This window comes from Megachile rotundata, chromosome 9 (genome assembly GCF_050947335.1).
Source record: "Megachile rotundata isolate GNS110a chromosome 9, iyMegRotu1, whole genome shotgun sequence".
NCBI classification, from domain to species: domain Eukaryota; kingdom Metazoa; phylum Arthropoda; class Insecta; order Hymenoptera; family Megachilidae; genus Megachile; species Megachile rotundata.
The window spans coordinates 10,793,847-10,818,824 of record NC_134991.1 but is presented as its reverse complement, the minus strand read 5'-3'; the positions used below and the strand labels follow the sequence as shown (position 1 = coordinate 10,818,824).

General features: G+C 37.2%; 1 protein-coding gene across 4 annotated transcripts in view; it reads left to right on the top strand.

The window, feature by feature from the left end:
- LOC100876889 (dystrophin, isoforms A/C/F/G/H) overlaps positions 1 to 24,978 on the top strand; it is a 758,772-nt gene that overhangs the window by 647,780 nt on the left and 86,014 nt on the right. For all 4 annotated transcript variants that reach the window (XM_076535871.1, XM_076535870.1, XM_076535872.1 and 1 more), the window contains one exon: positions 10,859 to 11,025. In XM_076535871.1, coding sequence (XP_076391986.1) covers positions 10,859 to 11,025 — 167 coding nt within the window. The remainder of the gene's footprint in view (positions 1 to 10,858; positions 11,026 to 24,978) is intronic.

Genomic DNA, 24,978 nt, shown 5'->3' with positions numbered 1-24,978 from the left:
TAGGAATTTGTGAATTGAACAACTGAGAAGTTGAAGAATTTGAGCATTTGGAAATTCGCAACTTTGGAAGGTTTGAAGTGTACTTGGAAATTTTGGATGTAGAGAATATTTGCGTTACATAGAACAGGACGTGTGTATTTTCCTTGTAATCTAATTAAATGATTTATTAGTTGTTCGATTATTAAATGTTCTTTTAAATTAAAGTTTCAATAATTAAGATTTTATTCAAAGTAAAAATACTGCCTAATTCAATTGTCAACTGTTTCAGTATCCTCTTGTCAATATTCACATAAATTAACCAGTTAAGTGTGTTTGACGACTATATCCGTCATGCGTAAAATTTTGTTACAATTTGATATTTATATTGCAAATTTGGCGAAAACTAAATTATATTCGTAAAGTGTAAAATATTTAAAATGTTTAGAGGTCAACACGAAATGAAATGAACAAATAAAAAGTGTAAATGATTTGAAATGGATTCATAAATTCTTGAGAGCTAACTCGTCATCGCTTGATTATCGCGACATACACTGGTGCGCGCTTTGCAAAAAGATCGCCACAGTTAACTAGTTAAACTGTATTTAGACCATATTCTCTTATGTGTGCAATACACGTCCACCAATAAGAGTTAATAGTAAAAAATAGATAGTATCAGTAGATTATATATTATCTTATTAATTACTGTACGAGTGGTAAAAAGTTTGCACAGATAATTGAAATTGCATAAATTACGTAACAAGTATCTGAAGCAGCAACCGTGAGAAGGGTTGAAATGAAAGAATTGGGGGATGAAAGACGAAAGAGGGAAACGAGTCCGTAGTAGGAGATAAAAAAGAAAAGAAGAGGGAGACGAGGAGAGGGTGTACGTGACTGGAAATCGAACACGGGCAACTGTTGAATGGATGGCTTACCGATGAAGAACACGACCGCCTAATTCGATTCGGTGAAAATAGTTTTTCGATGTTTCCCTCGTGCAACCGTGATGTCTCTTTAGCGAGCCACGATCGGTCTGATTTATACGAGCTACTACCTGTTTCGACTTCGGGAATCGAGTTTCTCTTACTCGATTTTCTATCGAACCATTCACGTACGTCGTAGACTGTCTTTAACATGCTTGACGAAGGTTTCTAAGCGGAGTGTTTGGAGTAATTCCAAACAACTGTAGCGATGGAATGCACCTCTGAATGTAAACTGAGGAATTAGGGAGATTAGGGTTTTTAATCGTGATGTATTCTTCCTCTAATTGCTTTTAAATTGATTTCGTATATTTAGGTTTCTTTGTTACGAATTCTTAAGATTGCAAATTGAGAAATTGTCAATGGTATGAAAGTTTTAAATTTCTCGAATCCCTATAATTCTTCACTTTCTCAGGTTCTAAATTTTTTAATTTTGGAACATTCTAAACTTCTACCTTTCTGAATTTCTATATTTCTATGTTTCTACATTTCTACATTTTTGCATTTCTACATTTCCACATGTCTGCATTTCTGCATTTCTGCATTTCTGCATTTCTGCATTTATACGTTTTTAAATTTCTACATTTCTACATTTTTTCATTTCTAAATTCTGAAACTTTGTAATTTTTAAATTTTTAAATTCTCAGATTCCCAAATCCCCAAGTTCCCAAATTCCCAAATTCCCAAATTCCCAAATTCCAAAATTCCCAAATTCCCAAATTCCCAAATTCCCAAATTCCCAAATTCAAAAATTCCCAAATTCAAAAATTCTCAAATTCCAAAATTCCCAAATTCTCAAATGTCCAAATTATCGATTTGGCAAATTTCAAAATTTCAAACTTCCAAAATTCCAAAATTCCAAAATTCCAAAATCCCCAAATCCCCAAATTCCAAAATTCCCAAATTCCCAAATTCCAAATTTCAAATTCCAAAATGTGAGCAGCTTCGCGCTTTTATTAATATAAATGGTTATAATTCTGTGCACACATGAAACAAAAGATATATATATATATAATATGTATTCGCAATCGATCGTTGATGAACACGTGCTTATGGCTACGCGACCACGAGGTAAGTGAGACGATACACTTGCAATTTCCGATCCGCGAGGTAACCAGCGGAAATCGCGAGTCTACTAGAACCTTCTCGATGCTCCCTTAACCGCGCTATTCAAAGTCGACGCAAACCACTATCAATCCCCCACTTTTGCGGAGCCTAATCCCAAAATTTGAATAGCTTTCGTATGTAATGGCCGCTTCAATGCCTTCGTCATTGCATCTGCTGGGTTCTCGTTCGTGGCGATGTAAATAACGTTCATTATTCCTTCTTCTACTTTTTCCCTCACCACGTGATAGGCTATATCTATGTGTTTGGTTTTACTTTTTTCTGCTCTGTTCCTAGAGAAATGAATAGCTGCTCGATTGTCGCAATAAACTTCGATGGTGTCTGAAACCAAAAATTCAAATAAGTCTAGTTCCTTTAAAAACATTCGCATCCATGCGGCTTCTCTGGCACTTCGAGATAAGGCAATGTATTCAGCTTCCATCGTGGATGTCGATACGCATCCTTGTTTTGATGAGTACCATTCCACCGTGCTTTCTCCAATTTTGGTAATCACACCTGAATAAGAGTGTCTGCTGTCGATGTCGCCTGCCCAGTCTGCGTCTGAATATATCTTTAATTTTGGATCTTTAATTACGGGGTACCTTAGTCCTAGATCTTTGGTCTTGCTTAGGTAGCGTAATATGTGCTTTGCTTGATGCCAGTGCGTCATTCCAGGATTGGCATTGTACTGGGATAACTTTGTCACTGCATATAATATGTCTGGCCTGGTGTGCAAAGCTAAATACATTAATTCTCCAATGAGTTTTCTGTACGGTACCTTGGACATCTTTTCTTTCTCCTTCGGTGTTCGTGGGGCATCTTCCTTTGAAAGTCTCGTTCCTGGCTCTAACGGTGTGGCCGCTCCGCGACAGTCAATCATGTTATACTCCTTTAAAATTGTCTCAATGTAGCTTGTTTGTGTCAGTGAGACATTTTCATCATTGATCCACTCCACCTTCACTCCTAAGGCATGACTTATCTCACCTAAGTCTTTGGCTTCATATTCTCTATTGATAGAGTCTATTAGTTTCACGATTGGCATTTGCTCTCTGGAAAAAACAAAGATATCATCTACATATATGACTACGACTATCCAATGCTCTTTTACATATACGCATCCCGAAGATTTCAGTCTTTTGAATTCTTGTTCGACTAGGAAACGATCTAGTTCCCTATTCCAGTTCCTTCCGGATTGTTTTAATCCGTATATCGGTCTTAATAGCTTCGCTACGGATCCTTCTTTTGCACATTCGTGCAACGGCGGTAACTTCATAAATATTTCCTCTTCTAGTTCTCCATACAAATATGCGCATTTAATGTCGATGTGTCTGGTGTACCATTGGAAGTTTACTGCTATCGCTAACATTATTCTAATCACGGAGAAACTAGCTACTGGTGCATATGTTTCGTCGTAATCCAAACCTTTCTGTTGGGAATAGCCTTGTGCTACTAGTCTTGCCTTGTATCGGTGAATTCGTCCATCCGCATCCCTTTTCAATTTGAATACCCACTTGCAACCTATGCATTTCTTTCCTTCTGGAAGCTTGGTAATTTCCCACGTTTTTCTGTTGGATAGATTGTCTAGTTCTTCCTTGATGGCGCCTTTCCATTGCGTGGCTTGTGGGGAAGCTAGGGCTTCTTCAATGTCTCGTGGCTCATTTATTTGCAAAAAATTGGCTTCTACATCGCTTCCTGCTAGAGAATTCTCTGTTTCATCGTTACTAATAATTTCTGTTGGCTTACCCTTTCGTCCGTATGGGTTCCTTATAATTTTTCGGGGTCCTGGGCGTCTACTCCGCCCCCCCACTGGTTTCTTATTCGAGTGCTCCTGTTCTCCCTTTTGCTCTGTCTGGCTTGTGATCTCATCAGGTATGTGTTCGTGCGTGACGCTTTCCGTTTCGGATTCGCTACTGTCTAGCCATCCTCCACTGTTCCAAGTGTTCGCATCCTTGCCCTGTATCCATTCATATCCAACCTTGTCCTCTGCGAATCTAACGTGTTTAGTGATTATTATTTCATTTTTCTGTGGACACCATAATCTATACCCTCGTGTCTGTTCTGAATAACCAACAAAAATGCATGCGATCGCTCGATCATCTAGCTTCTTCCTTCCTTGTTGTGGTAGGCGGGCATACGCTAAGCATCCATAGACCTTTAAGTGACGGACACTCGGTGCTCGGCCTCTCCACACTGCTAGCGGAACGTCGTCGCTTATGGCTGAGTGGCATACTCTATTTCTGACGTAGGCTGCTGTTGACACTGCTTCTGCCCAAAATTTTTGCGGTAGACGCGAGGATTTTAACATAGATCGGGTCAAATCTAGTAGTGTTCTGTTGATTCGTTCTGCGATGCCATTCATTTGCGGGGTTTCCACGTTTGATCGCTCGTGCTTGATGCCCAGCGTTCTGAAAAATGCGTCTAATTCTTTGTTACAATATTCCAACCCATTATCGGTTCGGAATCTCTTAATTCTCTTTCCAGTGTCGCGCTCCATTCGTGCAATGTATTCTTGTATGCATCTTTTGACTTCGTCCTTAGATTTTATACATGCGATGTTAGTATATCTAGAGAAATCGTCCGTAAAGGTTATAAAGTACCTATTTCCTCCCATGGAATTCTCTGGCATGGGTCCACACACATCCGAGTGGATTAACTCGCCGATTTCTTTCGATTGCCTTCCATTTGTTCTTTTGCAAGGAACTTTGGTAGCTTTTCCAATATTACACGCATCACAAGTATATTTGCTCGCCTTAGTGTTTAAACCTGTGACACTTTTGTTTCTAATTAGTCGTTTTATTGTGTCAGTACTCACGTGACAGAATCGTTGATGCCATATCTGATCAGTTTCCACGCTGGTTGCATATAATTCCGTTGGGCCTCTTTCCATGCAAACCTTGGCATCCACTACATATAGGTCATTTCTTCTATGGGCAATACACATGATTTCCTTCGTTCTAACGTTTCTAACCTTTGCCATACCATGCTTTATTAAGAGTTCCTTTCCTTTCTGTTCGATTCTGGATACAGACATCAGGTTCCTTCTGATATTAGGCACATAATAAACATCCTGCAATTCTACAATTCTTTTAATATTTCCGACAATCATTTTTAGCTTTATATTTCCTATTCCTTCGGCTTTCAGTGTTGTTCCCCCTTGTTTGTTGGGGTCACCTGCAGTATTTACGATTTCGTGGTTTATCGGTCGGAAGCTCGCGAACCAATCTTTTCTTCGACAAACATGATGCGTGCACCCGCTATCTAATAACCAAGAGTCTTCTAAGCTTATTGTATTCAGACTTACCAGGAATACGTCATCTCTATCTCTCTTGTCTGATCTGTATTGCATCCTTGGTTTTCCTCTATACTTGCTTCTGTTCATTCTGGCACGGCAATTGTTAGCAATGTGACCAACTCTTTTACAGTTAAAACATATGGGTGCTTGCCTAGGACTATCACTCATCATATTAGTTTCTTTCTTGTTTTGAGCCTTTTTACTCACGTGCAATGCTTCGTTGATGTATTCGGCCGTGGCATCTAATCTGGACATTCTCCTTTCATATTCTTCTAGTAGAACTCTTTTGATTTCGATCGATGTAAATTTGTCGTCGGGTAGATTGGCCAGAGACATATTAATGTTCTCATAGCAGTCTGGGAGTCCAGACAGCATCACGTAGGCAACGTCCTCGTCCTTTACTTCCACATTTGCTTCTCTCAGATCTCTAGCGGCGGCTTTTACTCTAGACATGTAACTCGACATATTTTCATTATCTCGCATTTTTATGTGGTAAAATTCCTTTTTCAAATGTAGAACTCGGACACGCGATTTTGGTTGATGCACTTGCTTTAGTGCTTCCCACGCTTCGTGTGCGGTCGCGCAATCTTCGATATGTATTTGTTGGTCACCCTCTATATTTAATCCGATCGCGGCAAACGCTTTATTTTCATTTATCTGGTGTGCTCTTACCTCGTCATTCGTGGGATTCTGTGGTAGTTTTATCTCAGTCAGCACGTGGTCCAGTAACCCTTTTCCTCTAAGGTACCAGGATATCTCGGTTTTCCATGTTTGATAATTAGCATCGGAGAGTTTTGTAATTTTGAGTTCACCTTTTGCTTCACCGGACATTTCAAATATTTCTAGTTTTTACTTTTCACTAGTTATACACGCACAATTTAATCACTGGGCCCATAACCTTTGTGAGCAGCTTCGCGCTTTTATTAATATAAATGGTTATAATTCTGTGCACACATGAAACAAAAGATATATATATATATAATATGTATTCGCAATCGATCGTTGATGAACACGTGCTTATGGCTACGCGACCACGAGGTAAGTGAGACGATACACTTGCAATTTCCGATCCGCGAGGTAACCAGCGGAAATCGCGAGTCTACTAGAACCTTCTCGATGCTCCCTTAACCGCGCTATTCAAAGTCGACGCAAACCACTATCACAAAATTCCCAAATTCCAAAATCCCCAAATTCCAAAATTCCAAAATCCCCAAATTCCCAAATTCCCAAATTCCCAAATTCCAAAATCCCCAAATTCCAAAATTCCAAATTCCAACACTCCAAAATTCAAAAATTCAAAAATTTCCAAATTTCCAAATTCCGAAATTCCCGAATTCTTTAATTTCCAAATTTTCATTTCAGCTTATATTTGCATTATTTCGTATTTGTTATATTTATATAAATTGTAAATAATTTTACACAATTCTATTGAAATATGAAAATTAATGAAATTGCCATTTCAATATACTACAATACCACAACAATTATTACTACAATAATAATACTCGTAATTACAGAGTACATTATGTGGAACGTTTTACGTAATTACTTCTACAAAATTTCAAAATTTTGTGATAATTTTTAAATGGTCTATCTCAGACAGAAATTCATGTACGTACATTTTAGAGCTTGCTTTCATAAATTTGACTTTCCTGCTCATTTTCAGGTATGTAAATGTGAACTTCATCTTTTAAATGCAAGTATAACATTTTAAATTTGTAATACTTTTTATCACTGAGAATGATGATAAATTTGACGACCACATTTATGGTTCCGTAAAGCTTGTAATACAAAAAACGTTACAGTTCTCTGCGACATTCAATATATTTAACACTAAACCTACGAGCACGTAATGTGTACTTAACTTGAAATTAAAAATGAAATTAAAAAATAAATAAACAAACGACGAAACATAAATTAGCACACACATTTATTCTTTATTTTGATGACAATCAATGTTGATTTCAAGGAATGTACTTTAATAAAATGTGTACCTTATAATAAAAAACTTGTGGAGCGGTCATTTGACCGGTTTGATAGTTTTAGTGTTAATAAAAACAGTCTTACCATACAAAAACTGCAATTGTTTTTTATTGATTTGCAATTCTTGATTCTCAAGTCGTGGCTAACAATTCTATTTATTTTATGATCTTCCATTTTCTAATTCTAAACTGTACAGCAGGTTATAAACCTACTTTGAGTCGCTAATAACCTATGAGCGGTTAATGCGACCATAAATAAATAAATGGAAAAAGAAGGTATATTAACAGACATTAATGGAATCATCTGTACTATAATATGAATCATACTTAATTCTATGTACTATACGTTGATATTACCTATCTCTGGAAAAAACACCTTAATATATCGCCATACAACACAGTTTGTTTACGTCACACATCTCCCATTTTTCGTAAGATTGTAAATTTGTCATATATTCATTTTGCACATATTTACGGCTTGAAATTAGTCACGATTCTACCGAAAAATATTTAAAACCTGTTATACCTTCATTTCAAGTACCAAATGTAATATCCACACCCGCTCAAAACATGCAGATAACAAATTCTGATTTGCATACGTTATACGGACTCGAACATAATTCAGCATTTCCCTGACACGATTTTTTACAAATTTCACGAAAATTAAACAAATTTTGAGGTAAAATTGACGTTGAATAACTGGAATATCACCAGGGATGTTATATTCAGAAGATAATGAGATGCGCGAACAGGAAAGTTCAGGTACGGAATTTTATCGTTTTTTTATGCGATGTATCGATCGATGAATTGGGGATCGAGCTAGTAGTTACAGAACCGAGTGACGGAATAATGGGCAACTGGCACCATAAACATAAATCATCATAACACGCAGATAGGAGGGCAACGAGCAGGTGGGGTTGGTAGGCGTTATCAATGCTAAACATGCGCGTAAAAACTGTCCCGTATGATACGATTCGTGATTCATACGACAATTAATTCCCTGCGATGGAATACCGTGGATATCGTGACCGTAATATCATGCATTTCTATAATTCCTCAGATTTTCGACCAGTTATACAAATTAGAAATATTTATTTTCATAGTGTTAGTTTTATTTGATCAGAGTGACGCTTATTACTTCATTAGCAAAAATCTTTATTTTCATGGTGTTAGTTTTATTTGATCAGAGTAACAGTAATTACTTCATTAGTAAAAATCTTTATCTTCGAGTGTGGCTCGACATCACATTTTTCTTGGATCTTATAAATAATTCAGATAAATAGATTGGATTAGTATGTACATTATTATTTCTTTACTATTTGTAGTAATAGAAAAATTTGTCACATAATTTGCACTGTTGCATACATTTTATTGAGAATCCCCTAATCTATTTTGTAAATTAAGTTAGGTAACAGAAATTAAGGAGTGCAAAGGATTAGTAAGACTTAGCAAGATTTAACAGTATTTAACAACGTATAGCAACATCCAGCAAGATTTAGCAATATTTAGCAGAATTTAACAGGATTTAGCAAGATCGAAACCTAGCAGAGTACAGCAAGATCAAATTTAACAAGATTTAGGTAAAATTTAACACGACTTGACAAGATTTACCATTAATTATCAGGGGAATAAGATTACTTAGAATAAGATTTATCAGGATAAAGCAAGACTTAGGCAAACTTAAAAATTTTATCCAAATAGAATAAGACTTAGCAAGGTTTTAGCATATACGAGGTGCGATCATTAAGTTCCGTGACTGGTCCCGTATATGCAGATAAAGTCACGTGTTTCAAATTTGTCTACTATCCCCTTCAAAGTAGTCCCCTTGTGCAACTATGCACCGATCCCAGAGCCTCTGCCATTTTTTGAAAGCTTCCTAGAAGTCTTCTTGTTGAAGCGTGTCAAGCACCTGCTGCGATTCGCGTTGAATCTCGTCCACCGTGTCAAATCGGCGACCCTTGAGCTTTAATTTCATTTTGGGAAACAAAAAGAAAGAACAGGGTTCCAAATCTGATGAATACGGAGGGTAAGGAAGTACGACAATTTTCCATGTTTCTTTCTTTTTATGTCCCTCTGTTCCAATTTGGAGTCCATCGTGATTTCGTAAAGGAGAGCGTATGCTACCATAAACTTGTATAACACAGGATTCAATCTTCGCTTCCAAACTTCGTGTCATATGTCTCGAAGATTGTTATTCTTATGTTCTGCGAGCGCATGTCAATCGTATCATTCGTTTCGTCAGACCCTATCCCGGAACTTAATGATCGCACCTCGTACAAACAGAACATTTTATGCAATAATACTGAAAATAAACTACACGATTCCGAAACTGTTATAATGCAAAGTTAATACTTTAGTCCTGTAGCCCAGCATGGTAAAGTCAGCAGAACTAATACATAGCTTCGCAAGGACCATCGATATGGCATCCTACGACTCCAACCAGTCATTAGTAATGGTATCCTATAACTTCAAAGCTACCGGTATTGAACCCAGTATCTCCGTCGCAATTGATATTAGAATTCAGTGTTTAGCAGTTACCGAGTTTCAGTACTACAACAACCAAAAGGGTTTAACAAGGACTTCATGAGATTTCGAGGTCGCTAATACTGTTAGCGGATTATTTTATTGGAATTTCGTCTGAAACTGTCCTTTGTGCGGAAGACATTTTGAATAGACTTGATTTAAATTAACCCCTTAACTTATCATTTTTTCGGTGTGTCAGACAGATTCAATTATTGTGAGGTTAAGATGAAGAATATTTAAATTTTAAGGATAGTTTGAGTATGGTGATGATTGGTGAATGAGTTGTAAGTGAAATTAAACTCAAAATTCAATTGCGGTGAAAATATGAACCTATGTCGCATTTAAATAGTTATGTGTCACATGTGGAAGGGATGAACTCCATAATCTACAATTTTTTGAACAGTTGCTTCATTCACTGTTACTTATCTTCAACATGAAAGCTTTCTTTAAGAAGAAAGTTAAAATGTTAGGTGCATTATACATTCAGCGATCCTTGACTATGCATATCACAATTGAATATAAAATTCACTTACAATAAAAATATGAATTTAGTTTATCCGAAATCTAATGTACGTTACATGTGTGACACGATATTGTAGAGCAAGGTTTAATATAAAATGTAGAGAATAAAAGCTTGAATTTTAGTGTTTAAGCACATGTCTTGTGCTTAAAAAAGAACAAGACATCCACACTCGAAAGTATGTTTGCTTCTTATAGCAAGACTATAACTTGAAATTCGATGAATTCTTTTGAAGTTATTATTTGTTACCAACTATTACTACTGTTACTACTATGTTACTACATATTTAGAACATGTACAATCCTATAGATATAAATACACGTTTTCAATTTGTCGAATTGAACGGAGCCACCCTTCGACCGCAAAGGGTTCGAAGTCGAATAATTTCCCAGTTTGTTCTGTGTCCCCGGAAATGTCCCTTTCATGTCCCCTATATTCGGAATCGAAGGATATCATGTTCACGTTTAACATTGATCTTTAGCAGGGAGAGAGTTGGACGGCGATTCGAGAGGGTACAGAAGCGCAGAGGAGCAAGCACGCGAGTTAACGCGCAGCATTCGCCGGGAAGTGAACAAACTTTCGGAGCAGTGGAACGCCCTAATCGAACGTAGCGATGCGTGGAAGCGGAAACTCGACGACACCGCTAACGTGAGTACTTTACCCTCCTTTTACTTACATAGAAAGCCACTTTACCCTCGAACCGCGCTACCCGATATGAATACAAATATTTTGATTGCGTCAAAAGCGATAAGCGGCCTGAACCATCGATAAACGCTTCGATTCGCTCTCGTACCGATAAAATTGTCTCGCTATTTCGTCGTCGAGTACTCTTCGATAAGTGTTCTCTAGCTTCGAACTCTCTGAAACTAATCACACGTTCGCGTTTTAATTAAAAGTTCGGCTTTTTCGAAACACTGTGTCAATTTTCAATTGTTTTGCTGATACAAAGTGCTTCAGAAATTGTGGTACTAATGGATGGTTACTAGTTTTAAATATCAGTTGATACAAAATATGTTTTCGTATTCGATTTTGAATGTTGATATTGGAAATTTTACGATATATTTGTTGGGGCATTTGTTTATAAGAGTACTGATGATTTGAACAATTGTTCTGTTAATTTAATGTACATTCAGTTTATTAATTCGTCCCAAAAGGAGTATAAAAATTTTATAAATGATTTATAAATTAAAGCTCTACATTAATTTTTCAACTCGTGTAAATAAAATTTTGTTACAATTAATTTTCTGATAATTTCAAACTATCTGACTTTATCTATATTACTGATAAATATCCTCGTTACCGATATTATCGATAAATGTACATACCCCGATTCCAATATTATTGACGACTGTGTACACGACTCGATACCAGTATAAATACATACAACTCGATATCAATACTATTGATAATATTGTAGATCGCTTGTCCTTATATTGCATACAAAAAAGTTTGCAACTGTACTTAAATGATTTCCATTTAAATTGAACAGTAAGTTTTGGTAAACTGTAGTAATTGTATAATAGGTAGAACGCAATAGTTATATCATCTTCAGAGTGTCGTCAAACGGTCGAAAAGACAAAGTTCTGTTTCTGATTCTCTGTACGTGTTAATTGGCCTGTCTCCGCTTACAGACAATGTGAGAGATATCAGCTCTTACGAGAACTTCCGCTAGAATAATTCACGGTTTTGTCGTTGTACTTAACGCGCTACAAAGTTGAACTACTCCCTGCATCTTGAATTTTCATTTAATAGCACCCGGGAGTGGAAAGTTTGAATTGCTCATTTTACCAAGCCGCGAATTTATCAACAGCCTAGAATACGCAATTCTACGGAAAATTCTGAATATTCTACTTCGTACATTTTGAATATTGATATATATTAATAATTAAATAATCTTACTGAAATTTTTTAGTAGACAAAATCATTCAAATCGAAAGTTATCTTTTATTATCCAATACTAATTTTATTTGATTATAAACTTGATTTAGTTATTATTTCTAGTCTACGTTTATTTTTTAATTAATCGATAAACTTTATTTAGTATCGATTAAGATTAACTATCTGTGCAATTAGGTTTTCGATTTGAATATTATAAAGTGTTTTATAATATTATTTTCATTCTAATAATTTTAATATTAAACTTTAAATTTGCCTTCAATTTTTGTCCGCCCCAACGAAGAAACCAATTCACTAATCAATTACAATCTTCAAAAAGGAGCCTTTTTAAATAGCCTTTCGAAGTCCCTGAATTTCGTCAAATAATAAAATTCAAAAGAAGTCCTCCGTGGAAGAAAAATATTTTCTAGCAGTCAAGCGTGAAACAAAACAGTAGCGAACGATAATTCTCGAGTGTCCCCATAAAAATGCGATCAGATTAAACGGTACATCTCGAAGGATAAACAAGTGGATGTAATATTCGAAGTTATCGGTGGTATCAAGAGAAAGAGAGAGAGGCAAGTGGCTTGTGCGGTTCATTCATCCCCCGCACCACCCCGTGTGCACCGAGTCTGTGTCGTATCGCTTTATTATTGCCGGTACAATTTTCTGTATCGCGCGGACGTTCCATTTGTCGAAATGACTTTGTACCCTGCGGGGGTGAAACTAGCCAAAGCCTCGGTTGAACGGCGGAAAAGACGCCGGTGAAAAAGCGTGTACCACGGTAAAGGCGATTTTTCGTTTCCCAACGAAGGAACTTTTCCGCCCTCTATATACCTAACGACGTCGAAATACCACGTCCCGCTCTCCTTTCACGGTACACCGAATTACCTTCGTTCCCGCGATCCGCCTGTAATAACGGCTTGAAAATACGTTATTAGCTTCGTCAGCGCTACAAGTCGGGTGATTATCGACACCTCCGGGGTTGTTTCGGGATTTTCATGGTTATATCGTGGGTACGGTATGTGCTCCAGCATGGAAAACCGGGGATACTCGTGTGAAACCGTGATTAATTGTTTGGCGAAACAAAGGACCGCGTTATGGTGGTATTCGTGCTCTCGTATTTATTAGCTCGTTACATAAATTAATATCGTTTATAAAGCAAATTTATTGTTGCTCTCCAGGTATTTGGGATTAAAGAAATTAGGGAACTTTTCTAACTCTTTCTGCTGGAAATGTTCTTGTACATATTTTGACATAATATGTGTATGAAAAAGGCGAATATTGCACTATACGATTTGTATAAAAATGGTAAAAAAGGAACATTGTACTATATGATTTGTACGGAAAAGAAATGAACATTGTACTGGTGTTTTGCAATGAAAATATCTTTTCTTATTATCAATTATCTACCTTTATATAATAAATTAATTGTCTAAGTAATTTGATGTTCAACTTAAGAAACAGCTCGTATATTATTAAAAACCTTGTGAGAATTAAACCAGTCCAATGATTGATTCACAAGTTTATTATTTTAAATTACAAAATTGACTTAATCATACTTGTTAACTTCACTACTTATTAATTTGAAATTGAGTATGTATTTATCACCAATTTGAAATTGAGACTGAATTTATCATAAATGTGAATTTCATATTAATTTGAAATTATACGTCCCAGTAAATTTTGAAGAATTGTCATTAGAAAATTAACAGAAAAATTCGAAGAGATTATTATCTTGATAGAGCATCAAAGTGAATAAAACCACATTGAAAGGTCAGATGAACGCTTAACCCGAAAGTTAACGAGTTCGACGAAGAAGGTAATAACTTCTTTTCAACGATGCTTAAAATAACATCGAGCCTGTCGACCGGTGGAATCCATCTTAATATAATTCGAGTGGCTCTGCAAGTCTCTGTGCCACTAGCTAACGAAATCCACGAAACCTCGTTCTTTGTTGAAAAGGTTTCACGTCGAAACGAGGATCACTCGAAATCGTGATCCTTCCTTAACTCGACCTGACGCGGCCACTCGCTTTTCCTCCGTCAAAGTTCATGCAAATTTTCCATAGTCGATGAATATGTCTCGGAGTTTTCATCTTAATTGAAACGAAAATCATGATGTAAAAACGATGTTCTTGTTTGAGGCTCTGTAATTGAAAGTGCAAAAACTCTCTCGTCCACGATGTGTTTAACGAACTGTGATTTCGGGAATTAATTCGCTTAAAGTGATTAATCCCTGGAGGAGAAACTTGTGATAGTGATATTAGGTTATCTTTGATCCGTTGATAAATTCTTATTATACGTGGTTTTAATGTAGGGACAATGAGTATGTTATACATGGAGGTATTTTGTAAATGTGATTATAAATTATGTATATTCATATTTATACATATATTCTATAATATTAATAAATATGATTAGATTTAGATTTTATAAAATACGTCTATACAGTGTCTCACAACTAGTATCACTTCTAGGAAGGGTTTGTAGCTGATATGATATTGAATACTTTTTTTTTGCAAGAAATCTAAACATAATTGTGATGTTATCTCATAGTACATACATATAATTATTATAAGTGAATTAGTATACCTAAACCGAAAATAATATTATTATTAGAAACCAAATATTTCTACAATTTTCATAATATTTCATATCATGATCGAATATATATATAATCAAAATAATCTCAAGCTAAGAATTTGTTAAAAATTTCACTTTCCATTTTTGAAGCACCGTTTATGTCATAAAACTGACAGAAGTCTAAAGGAATAAAACTGGTTCGTCGGATTAATTCAAGCGGGATAAAGCGATTCAAGAAATAAGGAAAGCATGATTGAAAGTCGAACTCGCGGAACGTGCAAACGAGCGAGAAGCTCGTGTAGGAAAAACAAGACTCGATCAATTAAAAGTGCATCGAATTAACGATCTTTTTACGATTTGACCGATACACTCCGAAGATCAAAGTTCGTTCGCAATCAGACTTCATCCGCGAATGCATGATTCATGAGCGAAACACAATTTCACTTTTAAATTTTGCGTTCCTCGTTGTCCTGTTCCTTAATTATCGGCTGCTCCGATAATTACGCGCGACACCTGTAACGTTATACTAATCCGATTCATTGCGACGGAAATTTGTTCGCGCAGTTTCATTAAAATAATTTTGTCATACGTTTAATGTAATCTGATAAGGGTACATGGGAGCTGACAAATGTTGACTCAGGCTGAAACAAGTCAAACTGTGTGTAAATAGATATTCGAGATTGAAAAACGGGGTGGAGTGGAATATGTTACACAAGTGTGTGACTCTCACCGTGGAATTTATGATTTTATGAGCTCAGATATAAGGGCGTAATTTATGTAAGGGGTGTAAACGAAATGAACAGCAAATATTTGGAAATTTGAACGAGAAAATGGTATTATGCAACAACGACGAATAATTATGAGATTAAATGGTAGAATTGTGCAGTGCGTCGCCGTGCCAGTAGACTGCAGGCTCAGTTGTATTTTAAACGTATTTGCATTTTGTTTGCTGAAATGGTGAGAATATGATAAAATCTTCAAATGAGAGCTTTTGCTATTTATCGATGCACCACGGTTCTTTATTATGCAAACGTAACTGGTATTTGAGATGTAGAAAGTGAAGTCACTCATTTTTTTCTTCTCAAAATGTTACAAATATTCAGATCAACTTCTCAAGTTTTTAGGTCCCAATCTTGTACTATACTATAATTCTAAATTTTTCTGTTCTTGTATTTCTAAACTCTCAAGTCTGAACTCTAAGTCCCAAAATTCCAAAACCTTAAACTTCCTAATTTTGAAATTTCTAATTTCTCAAATTCTTCAATGTCCAATTCTGTATATTCTCAAAATTCTAAATCCATAAATTTCTAAATTTCCAAGTTTACAAGACACCAAATTTTTAAATTCCGAAACCCCCAAAAATACTACCCCGCGAACTTCTAAATCTCTAAATTTAAAAATCTGAAAATATAGTTGCCTTGCAACTGGTAACATAGAACCTACATTCATATTTTCCCGCCCAAAGCGGAATAACAAAATGGCGCCATTCCTAATATTAAACCGCAGCAGCAACGAATGATCAAATAAAAGCTTACCAAAAGAAGTATGTCACTTTAACCTCTTTCGTTGTTAGCTACTTATTCCTCATCATTGGTCGTTTTAAATCGAACATCGAATAAAGAAGGACTTTTTCGCTAAACACAGAATTAAAGCCGTAGAAAGATGCGTCTAATGGTGTTGCTGTTTGCCCAACGCTCGACCAGTCAGAGTTTGCTTTAAAAACAAACCTGTATTTTTACGAAGAATCAAGCTCGCGGATTCCCTTTGGCGAGGTCAGTGCCTCCACTTTCAGCGAGGTTAAAATATCATCGAAAGAGCTCTCTTTGCTTCTGTGAAACAACGCCACGTTCCAAAGATGGACGGCAGTACAATCGAGAGACACGTAAAATGCTTCTTTAGCTAGCTTTTGAATCAAAGCTTTCCTTTCAATGGCTAGTGAGGAATGTTTCGAAGAAACGGAGAGAAATGCGAGGTATGCTAAATGTACGAAATATTCCTGACCTTCTTATTTAACGTAACTTGATCGAATCTAACCTGATCTAAACGCTAATGCTGTTAGCAGAGTACATCGTACCTTTACATGATTGAATAATATAAGCATACGTTGGTGAAAACTTATTTAATTTAACCTTATCAGTTGCAATCAGGCCTAACCTACCTCTTCTTGTATAACAACCTAATTTAACATGATTTACCTAACTTAATAATCTGACTAAATTAATTATCTGACCTATGTGAGACCAATCTAATTTAGCCTAATTAACCAAACCAAATTTAACCAATGTAAGTAACCAAACCTATACATCCTAAGCTAGTATAAACTTGCATAATTAATCTAATCTAACTAACATAATTAAGCTAGCTATTGAACGTAAATGAACAAGTCATAGTCTACCGAAACTGAACGGTCTGAAATAATATAATTTTGCTTGAACACCTAATTTTATCTGCCTTATCTGACTAAATTAATGATCTGCCAAATGTAACTAAATTAATTAACACATGTAAACTAAACCTGATTCAACTTAACTGAGCTTAATCCTAACTTAATATAACTCTACTCAATTAACGTAGTCTACCTTAACTACCCTAACTTTCAACCTGATGTAAACCCGGTCTAATAATAAATTAAGTATTCGAAAGTAAACTGATTTTAATGTAATTGTCCCATTCAGCTCAAATGTTAGCCAACCTATCTAGACCTAATGTTCCACGTGTTACATCACGATAAAATAAATTCTAGGGTGATTTTTAAAACCATTATCTTTCTAGTCAGAGAAATCGGTGGTTTCAAAAGTGCTAAAAATCGACGAGCAGTAGAATTGCGAGTTAACCCGGTTTAAGCTGGAAATTAAGCTGAACCAAGCGATCACGGTTGTCTCGGCTGTGGAATTCGCCTCCGTAGTTAGCTATGTAAAGCAGGAGAGGAAGCTTGGTCGGCCCCAATCAGGGAATATAGCCGACAGCAATTCTATCCAAATACGTACACGCGGCACACATCGTGGCACACGTGCTCCGTGGCTAGGTGTGCTCACGTGTAGGAACGTATTCACATTCGAGAGGAAATGAATGAATGCATAGGCGTATCCGGGCCAGCTGGGAAACTCAAACACCATCTTTCAAATTATAACCAGCCCCCCGTCGGATTATCTTTTGAATTATTCCGGATTGTGCGCGCCTTTGCGAATCCGCGACACCCAGGCACGAATGCGGCTATTCGGGTTTAGGCCAGGAATTTGCTCGGTGAAAATCGATTTTTATTGCACGGATCACCGGTGCCGATCGGAACCGTGCGAAATGAGACTGGTCACGAAAATGATAGGAAAATAGCTGGGCCATGATCGATTTACCATTTTTATTCGGGCACCTTTTATATTGGAAATAGCGCACCGTCCGCTGTTACGATTCTGCTCGAGATTAGGTTGAAATGTCACGTTCCGGTTCGATCGACCACGACCCTCGTCATTTCCGCGTGTTTAAACGGATTGTAATTTATTAGCAGAATTTAGTAATACGAGTATTTGGTCAAATTTCGAGGGTGTGTTCAAGTGATTTTTGTAAAGGGCACTAGTAGAATTTCAGTGTGGATCGGGTAACGACAAGTTTCCGGCGATGTTAATGTACGTGGGCAGCAACCGCATCAGTATCAATCTAGTTCCCGACGAGTGGGTACTTAATCAGTCAATTAGCAATGTTCCGCTAATTGGTTAATTACCAAGCAAATTTGTAGCCAGCATAGTAGTGCGCTATTGGGAATGCACGGTTATGCGTGTATATCATGGGGGAGGTGAAAGGTACGCGACGGCCTCGCTTGTCCAGGCATTAAGACACAAATGTATTTATCCATGTGATCTATGGCTACCGTGGCATAATGAACCAGTCCCTGTGTACGCTAGATACCACTCCGTAACGAATCGTTTTATCACCTGATCTAATCGTTGCACACTTCGATCGGAAAATATCGACAAACTTTATTTCTCATGTAAACGTTTTTTGAACCCTCGTGTGGAATAACGTATTTCTTACTGCGTGAACTGTCAGTGATTCTCAACTTTTACCTTTGCTGTTTGTAAACCAACTGTTTAGTAAGAAATTTTCAATGTGAGACTTCGAATCTTTGAGACAGGGAACTTAACCTTGTGACGAATGTTTAAGAACATTCTTATAGAAATAAATTGCAGATTTTATAATTCGAGTTTTACTTCAATCTACGATATGAGCGTAGCCTTAAAGCTGCTTTATTAGTTGCTATTACTTATAATAAACAGCTAACTGGTTAATCTAAGTGATCTATGAACACGTAACATATGTCATAGTTCAAAATTATATTATTAGAAACTGTGTTGTTTTGTTGGATATAGTTCTCAGAAGATTTCCTTGAATAAAAGAAGTTTCTTGATAAAAATTGTATCGTGTCTATGCGTCTGTTTGGTCGATACACGAATATTTATGAGGGACTGTATCGTCGGATCCATTCTTTGTAAAGCTAACTGGACCTTGTTTTCGTCGTTGGGTGATTTATTAAATAAGACCTTGAAGATATGTTTTTAGCATTCCGTTTTATGTAAAAGTATTCTCTGAGCTACTTTAGCGCTTTGTTACAATACACGCCGAGACAGCTCGAATGAATTTGCTTGAGCATCTGTGTACATTATTCATAAGCATGTATCATCTGTTACGTACTTCTGTACAAACCGGAGAAATAGTATTTCAGCGATTTTTCAGTATTGTGTACTTTCGAACACGGAATAACACATGATCGTACTGGATCCAATTTTTCATACTCTGATACCCGACAATTTAAAGCGTACATGCTATAAAAACTGAACACGTGTTTATGTGTTGCACTGGAGTGTGAATATATATTTTGAAATTCCTAGGTGCTAATACCGTAATACCTAACATTCTTACAACTGCAAATCTCTAGATTCTCAGACATCTAGACACTTAAATCTCTGAATCCTCAAATAACCACACTGTATGCAGGTGCAACGTAGACTTTGAATAGATACTATTAATATAACAAGCTTGTGAATTCTTACATTCTTCAAGTTTTATATATTTAGATTTTTGAGTTTTCTAGTCCTCGAACATTTAAGTTCTCAAGTTTTCAAATTCGTAAATTTTCTATATTCTCAAAATTTCAGTTCTCCAAATTTTTAGATAATGAACATTTCCAAATCTTTTACTTTCCAAATGTCTAAATATCCAAATTCTTGGATCTCCAGATCTCTACATTCTCAAATTCCTAATACCTATATCTCTAAATCCCTTGATACCCATATCCCGAAATTGACAAATCACTATATTCTTACATCTTTAGATTTCCAAATCACTAAATTGCAAAAACTGTAGATCTCCAAATTTTTTAAATTCTAATCCTTAGATTTCCAAACCCATTGATTAACAAATCTGTACAGCCCCAAACCTCTAGGACCCCAAATCCCAAGACCCTTAAACCTGTAGATCTCCAAATCCCTAGATCCCCAAATTCCTAGCACTCTAAATCCCTAGCATCCCAATCCCTAGATTCCCAAATCCCTAGTCCCCAAATCCCTAGCACCCTAAATCCGTAGCACCCCAAATCCCTAGATCCCCAAATCCCTAGCACCCCAATCCCTAGATCCCCAAATTCCTAGCACTCTAAATCCCTAGCATCCCAATCCCTAGATTCCCAAATCCCTAGTCCCCAAATCCCTAGCACCCTAAATCCGTAGCACCCCAAATCCCTAGATCCCCAAATCCCTAGCACCCTAAATCCGTAGCACCCCAAATCCCTAGATCCCCAAATCCCTAGCACCCCAATCCCTAGATCCCCAAATCCCCAGCATCCTAAGTCCCTAGCACCCCAAATCCCTAGATCCCCAAATCCCTAGCACCCCAAATCCCTAACACCCCAATCCCTAGATCCCCAAATTCCTAGCACCCTAAATCCCTAGCACCCCAATCCCTAGATCCCCCAATCCCTAGATCCCCAAATCCCTAGATCCCCAAATCCCTAGATCCCCAAATCCCTAGATCCCCAAATCCCTAGATCCCCAAATCCCCAAATCCCCATCATCCTAAATCCCCATCATCCTAAATCCCCAGCATCCTAAATCCCCAGTATCCTAAATCCCTAGCACCCTAAATCCCTAGCACCCCAAATCCCTAAATCCTCAAATCCTAAGATCCCCAAATCCTCAGATGCCCAAATTCCTCACCCCATAACGTCATACACTCAAATTTCTAGATCCTTAGGTTCTTAAATCCCCAAACAACAATTCACTGTTAGTAAAAGTATGTATGAACAATCCTGTCACTCCTACCTCTCGTCTTGTCGTGGGTGTGTACCTTTGTATTATACAACTTTTATAAACCACCCACATCTCCTATCTGTTTAACAGATAATAAATTAGTCGACCATATCAAACTTATCATTTTCGGTTTCGTTCCACAAAAGAGACCGCCTCAAGCTTGCTTAGAGTTACGTGCCTTAAAAAAGTGAAAGCTGTTTTGTGTACTCACATCAGCAAACACGCTTCTTATCTAGTATCGAAAGCATGAAATCACCGTGACTCGATGACAGCCGTCTCAAGGAATAGTATGATTGAGATAAGTAGCTCGTAGCTAATAATCAACCCCTAATTGCAGCGTTTAAACGTCAGTCCTTTCACGCCTTTCGCTAATTCGAATCGTACAGCTCGGAACCGCTTCCTAACACGACGTAGTCGTATCGGAATGCCACTTATCTGGTTATCAACGACGTGGATCGGAACAGAGTTTATTACACCCTGGAAGTATTTGCCCGGGAACGTGAGAAGGCATTGACGTCGCGACGCACAACACGAGAGGGTGCGTTGAACTTGAAAGACGGAGCCGCCAGGTATATTTGGACGACGGCGCGAGGGGAATTTCACGCATGGCTGAACTCGGGGGAGGATAATAGGCCATAAGTGTTCACTTCCGGTCGTATTTTTAACTCACTTGCCAGGAAGCGTTAGGGCGGAGCTCTCTTCCTGTCGTCAATTCGGTGAATATCTGATCATTGGTGTCTTTGGAGATGAACTTTCGTTACTCCATTGAAAACCAAACAGAAAATGTACAATTCGGAAGAAAGTTCTCCAGGGAAAATGTGGCATACAAATGGTACATAAATTTTCAAGTTTACGTTCTGATCTTTATTCCAAATGTTTGGGGAATTGGGATTCTGTGGGAATACAAGAATAGAGGTGTGAATGTGAGGGTGCAGAAACACGAGGAAGTACAGATGTAGGGATCTAAAAGTATAAAGATACAGGATTCTAAGAATGAAGAAATTTGGGGTTGTAGGAACCTAAGTATCAAGAGAACTAGGGATGCAGTAATCTAGAGATGTAGGTAATATCTGAGAATCATGTTATCTATGGATAGCAGTCTATAAATGTAGAAGTATAGAAATCTAGGAATGTAAATATAAAGAGATCTAGACATGTGTGAATAAGGAAATCTGAAGATGTGGGGATGTATGGATCTAGACATGTGAAGATCTGGGAATGTGGTGGTTTAAAGTTGTAGAGATCTAGGGATGTGGAAATCTACGGATACAGAAATATAGGAATGTGGTGATCTAAGAATGTGGAGATTTAACGATGTAGAGACCTAAGAGTATAGGGATCTAGAGATTTAGTTATCAAGGGATGTAAGAGTCCAGAAATGTAAGGACCTAAGGCTGCAGAAATTCAGAGATGTAAAAATGTAGAGATGTGAAGATCTAGGAATGTAGGAATCAGAGAATGTAAAAATATAAGGATGTGAAGATCTAAGAATGTCAATCTACCAATGTGGGCATCTTGGGATCTAAGGATTTAGAGATATAGGACTATATCTATAACTATACGCTAGGGATCTAACAATAAAGTGATATAAAAATCTTAACAATCCCAAAATATAAAATTTTCAAATCACAAACTATCCAAATCGATGATCATATCCCAAGATCTCCAAATTTTCAGATTTCCAAATTAAATCCCCAAATTCAGTACGAGCGTGTTTTATCCACACAATTCTAGAAGCTCATTGTAATTGCAAATAAATGCCATTTATCATCTGTCCAAAATGATCCAGTCACCTTCATAGATTTTCATTATAAATAAATGACATTCGCCATTGGTCCAAAAATAGCCATGCATCAGCGACGCATTAATCAATCTACCTAATTGGATTTGAAACCTATTCTGACAGCTACTCATCGAAAATCAGTTCGATTCCGAATCCTCGTTGAAAGATGAAACTTCGAAGTTACGTCACTATCGACGTTGAGATTGATTATTCGCGAAAGAATTGGTGATCGTTTTTTTTTCGTGTCCGTTACAGTTCTCATCAAAAGGGAGTTTTCGATAGAACAGAAGATTAAGCGTTGGACCGACAATATCAGTGGAGATTCCAATGAAATTGTTATCGACGATTCAGGTTTATCCGACGATGTTTCGGCACTCAGCGAGATTCGATTTAGAGACAGGATGTGACGGCGTTGAACGATCGTTCCAAAACAACGTCGGAAATCACGGAATCGGCCTCGACCGGTATTGTAATATCGCACGCTGACGCCTCCGACTCTTGCATTAAACATGAGTTATATGTCGGCATTGTACTCTATACAGAGCCGTGCCGCTGTTAAATTTACATTATGTTCATGTGACCAATTATTGAACAGGAGACGCGTCGGTGTTGAAGCGCAAAGCCTTGACAAAGTTTCCCTTGTTATGCCGTTAACCCTTTGCACTCGTCCCGATTTGGACACCCTGTACAAGGATTAACTCGTACATGAATTATTTAACTCAATTTCCATGTCTTACGATCTTTTAGAAACTTTCTGTGTCTCCAATTACACGATTCTTTAGAATCATAATACAATTGCTTCTTCGTTGACAGTAATACATTTACTCCTCTGTTGACATAAGTATATTCATTTATTTGTTGAAGGTTACACTGCGTCACCGTGTCAATCATATTATATCGACTATCAAACAAATGCAGTAGGTACATCGCATAAACAAGTTTACAACTTCGCTTCAAACAAATCCTCCAAACATATGTTCTGCGTCACTCTAAACTATAATCTACAAGAGGGTAACTAGACATAACAACCGAATGACTAGCCAGAGGAATGAGTAAATGTGAAACAGCAAAATGAAGGAATAAAAATGTACCAGCAAAATGAACGAATAAAAATGACTCAATCGTGTATGAATTTCACGCGTATAAAGTTACGTTTGGGTGAGTTCGGCTGAACTGAAGCTTATTCGCTGGGTCTGTTGAAACCAGTTTCTCAAGCAGCCGGGAAAAATCGTGAAAAGCATTGGACCGTTGGTAGCCGTGTTCGAGATGGAGCGGAAAAGAAGGTGAAACAGGGTATATTCATCTTTTATCGAGGACAACGTGGCGCTTATCTCGGTGCCTCGATTACCTTCAGCCTGGTTGAATAAATAGATCAGCGAGTGCTCTTCGGTCGCGCGAATCGACCGAATACTCGTATCCGGTCGCCGCGCCCGGTTTAGGGGATTCGAATCGCAATAATTCTGGGCGATGTCACGATGCGGTACTCCCATAAATCTGCGAACTGGATCCATCTCACGTTTCGGTTTCTCTAGCCTGCCTGAAAATGCGGGAACGCGACCGTTTCCTGTGGAACGGACACCGGATGCCGCAATGATAATGATTCACTTTAGTCAGACGTTTTAATGAACGAAAAACTCCGGTCGAAGAAAGCGAATGTCGCGTGAATATTTTGGCAACCTTTGATTAGAGAATTTGCTGTTGTGTATATAGGGTTATTCAGAAAAAATGTAATTATCATCAAGCGTATCATCATCATCATGGTCATTATAATTATGTTCATCATAGTATTCATTGAGATAATTGTAGTCAACGTAGAGTTGTAATGGTCACTTTCAAGGTCGCAATAGTCATCTACAAAGTAAATATAGTCCCCGTCAACTATCATAACTATCATAACCAGCATGACCATCATAACTATCATAACTATCATAGCTATCATAGCTATCATAACTATCATAACAATCATAACTATCATAACTATCATAACTCATAACTATCATAACTATCATAACTCATAACTATCATAACTATCATAACTATCATAACTATCATAACTACCATA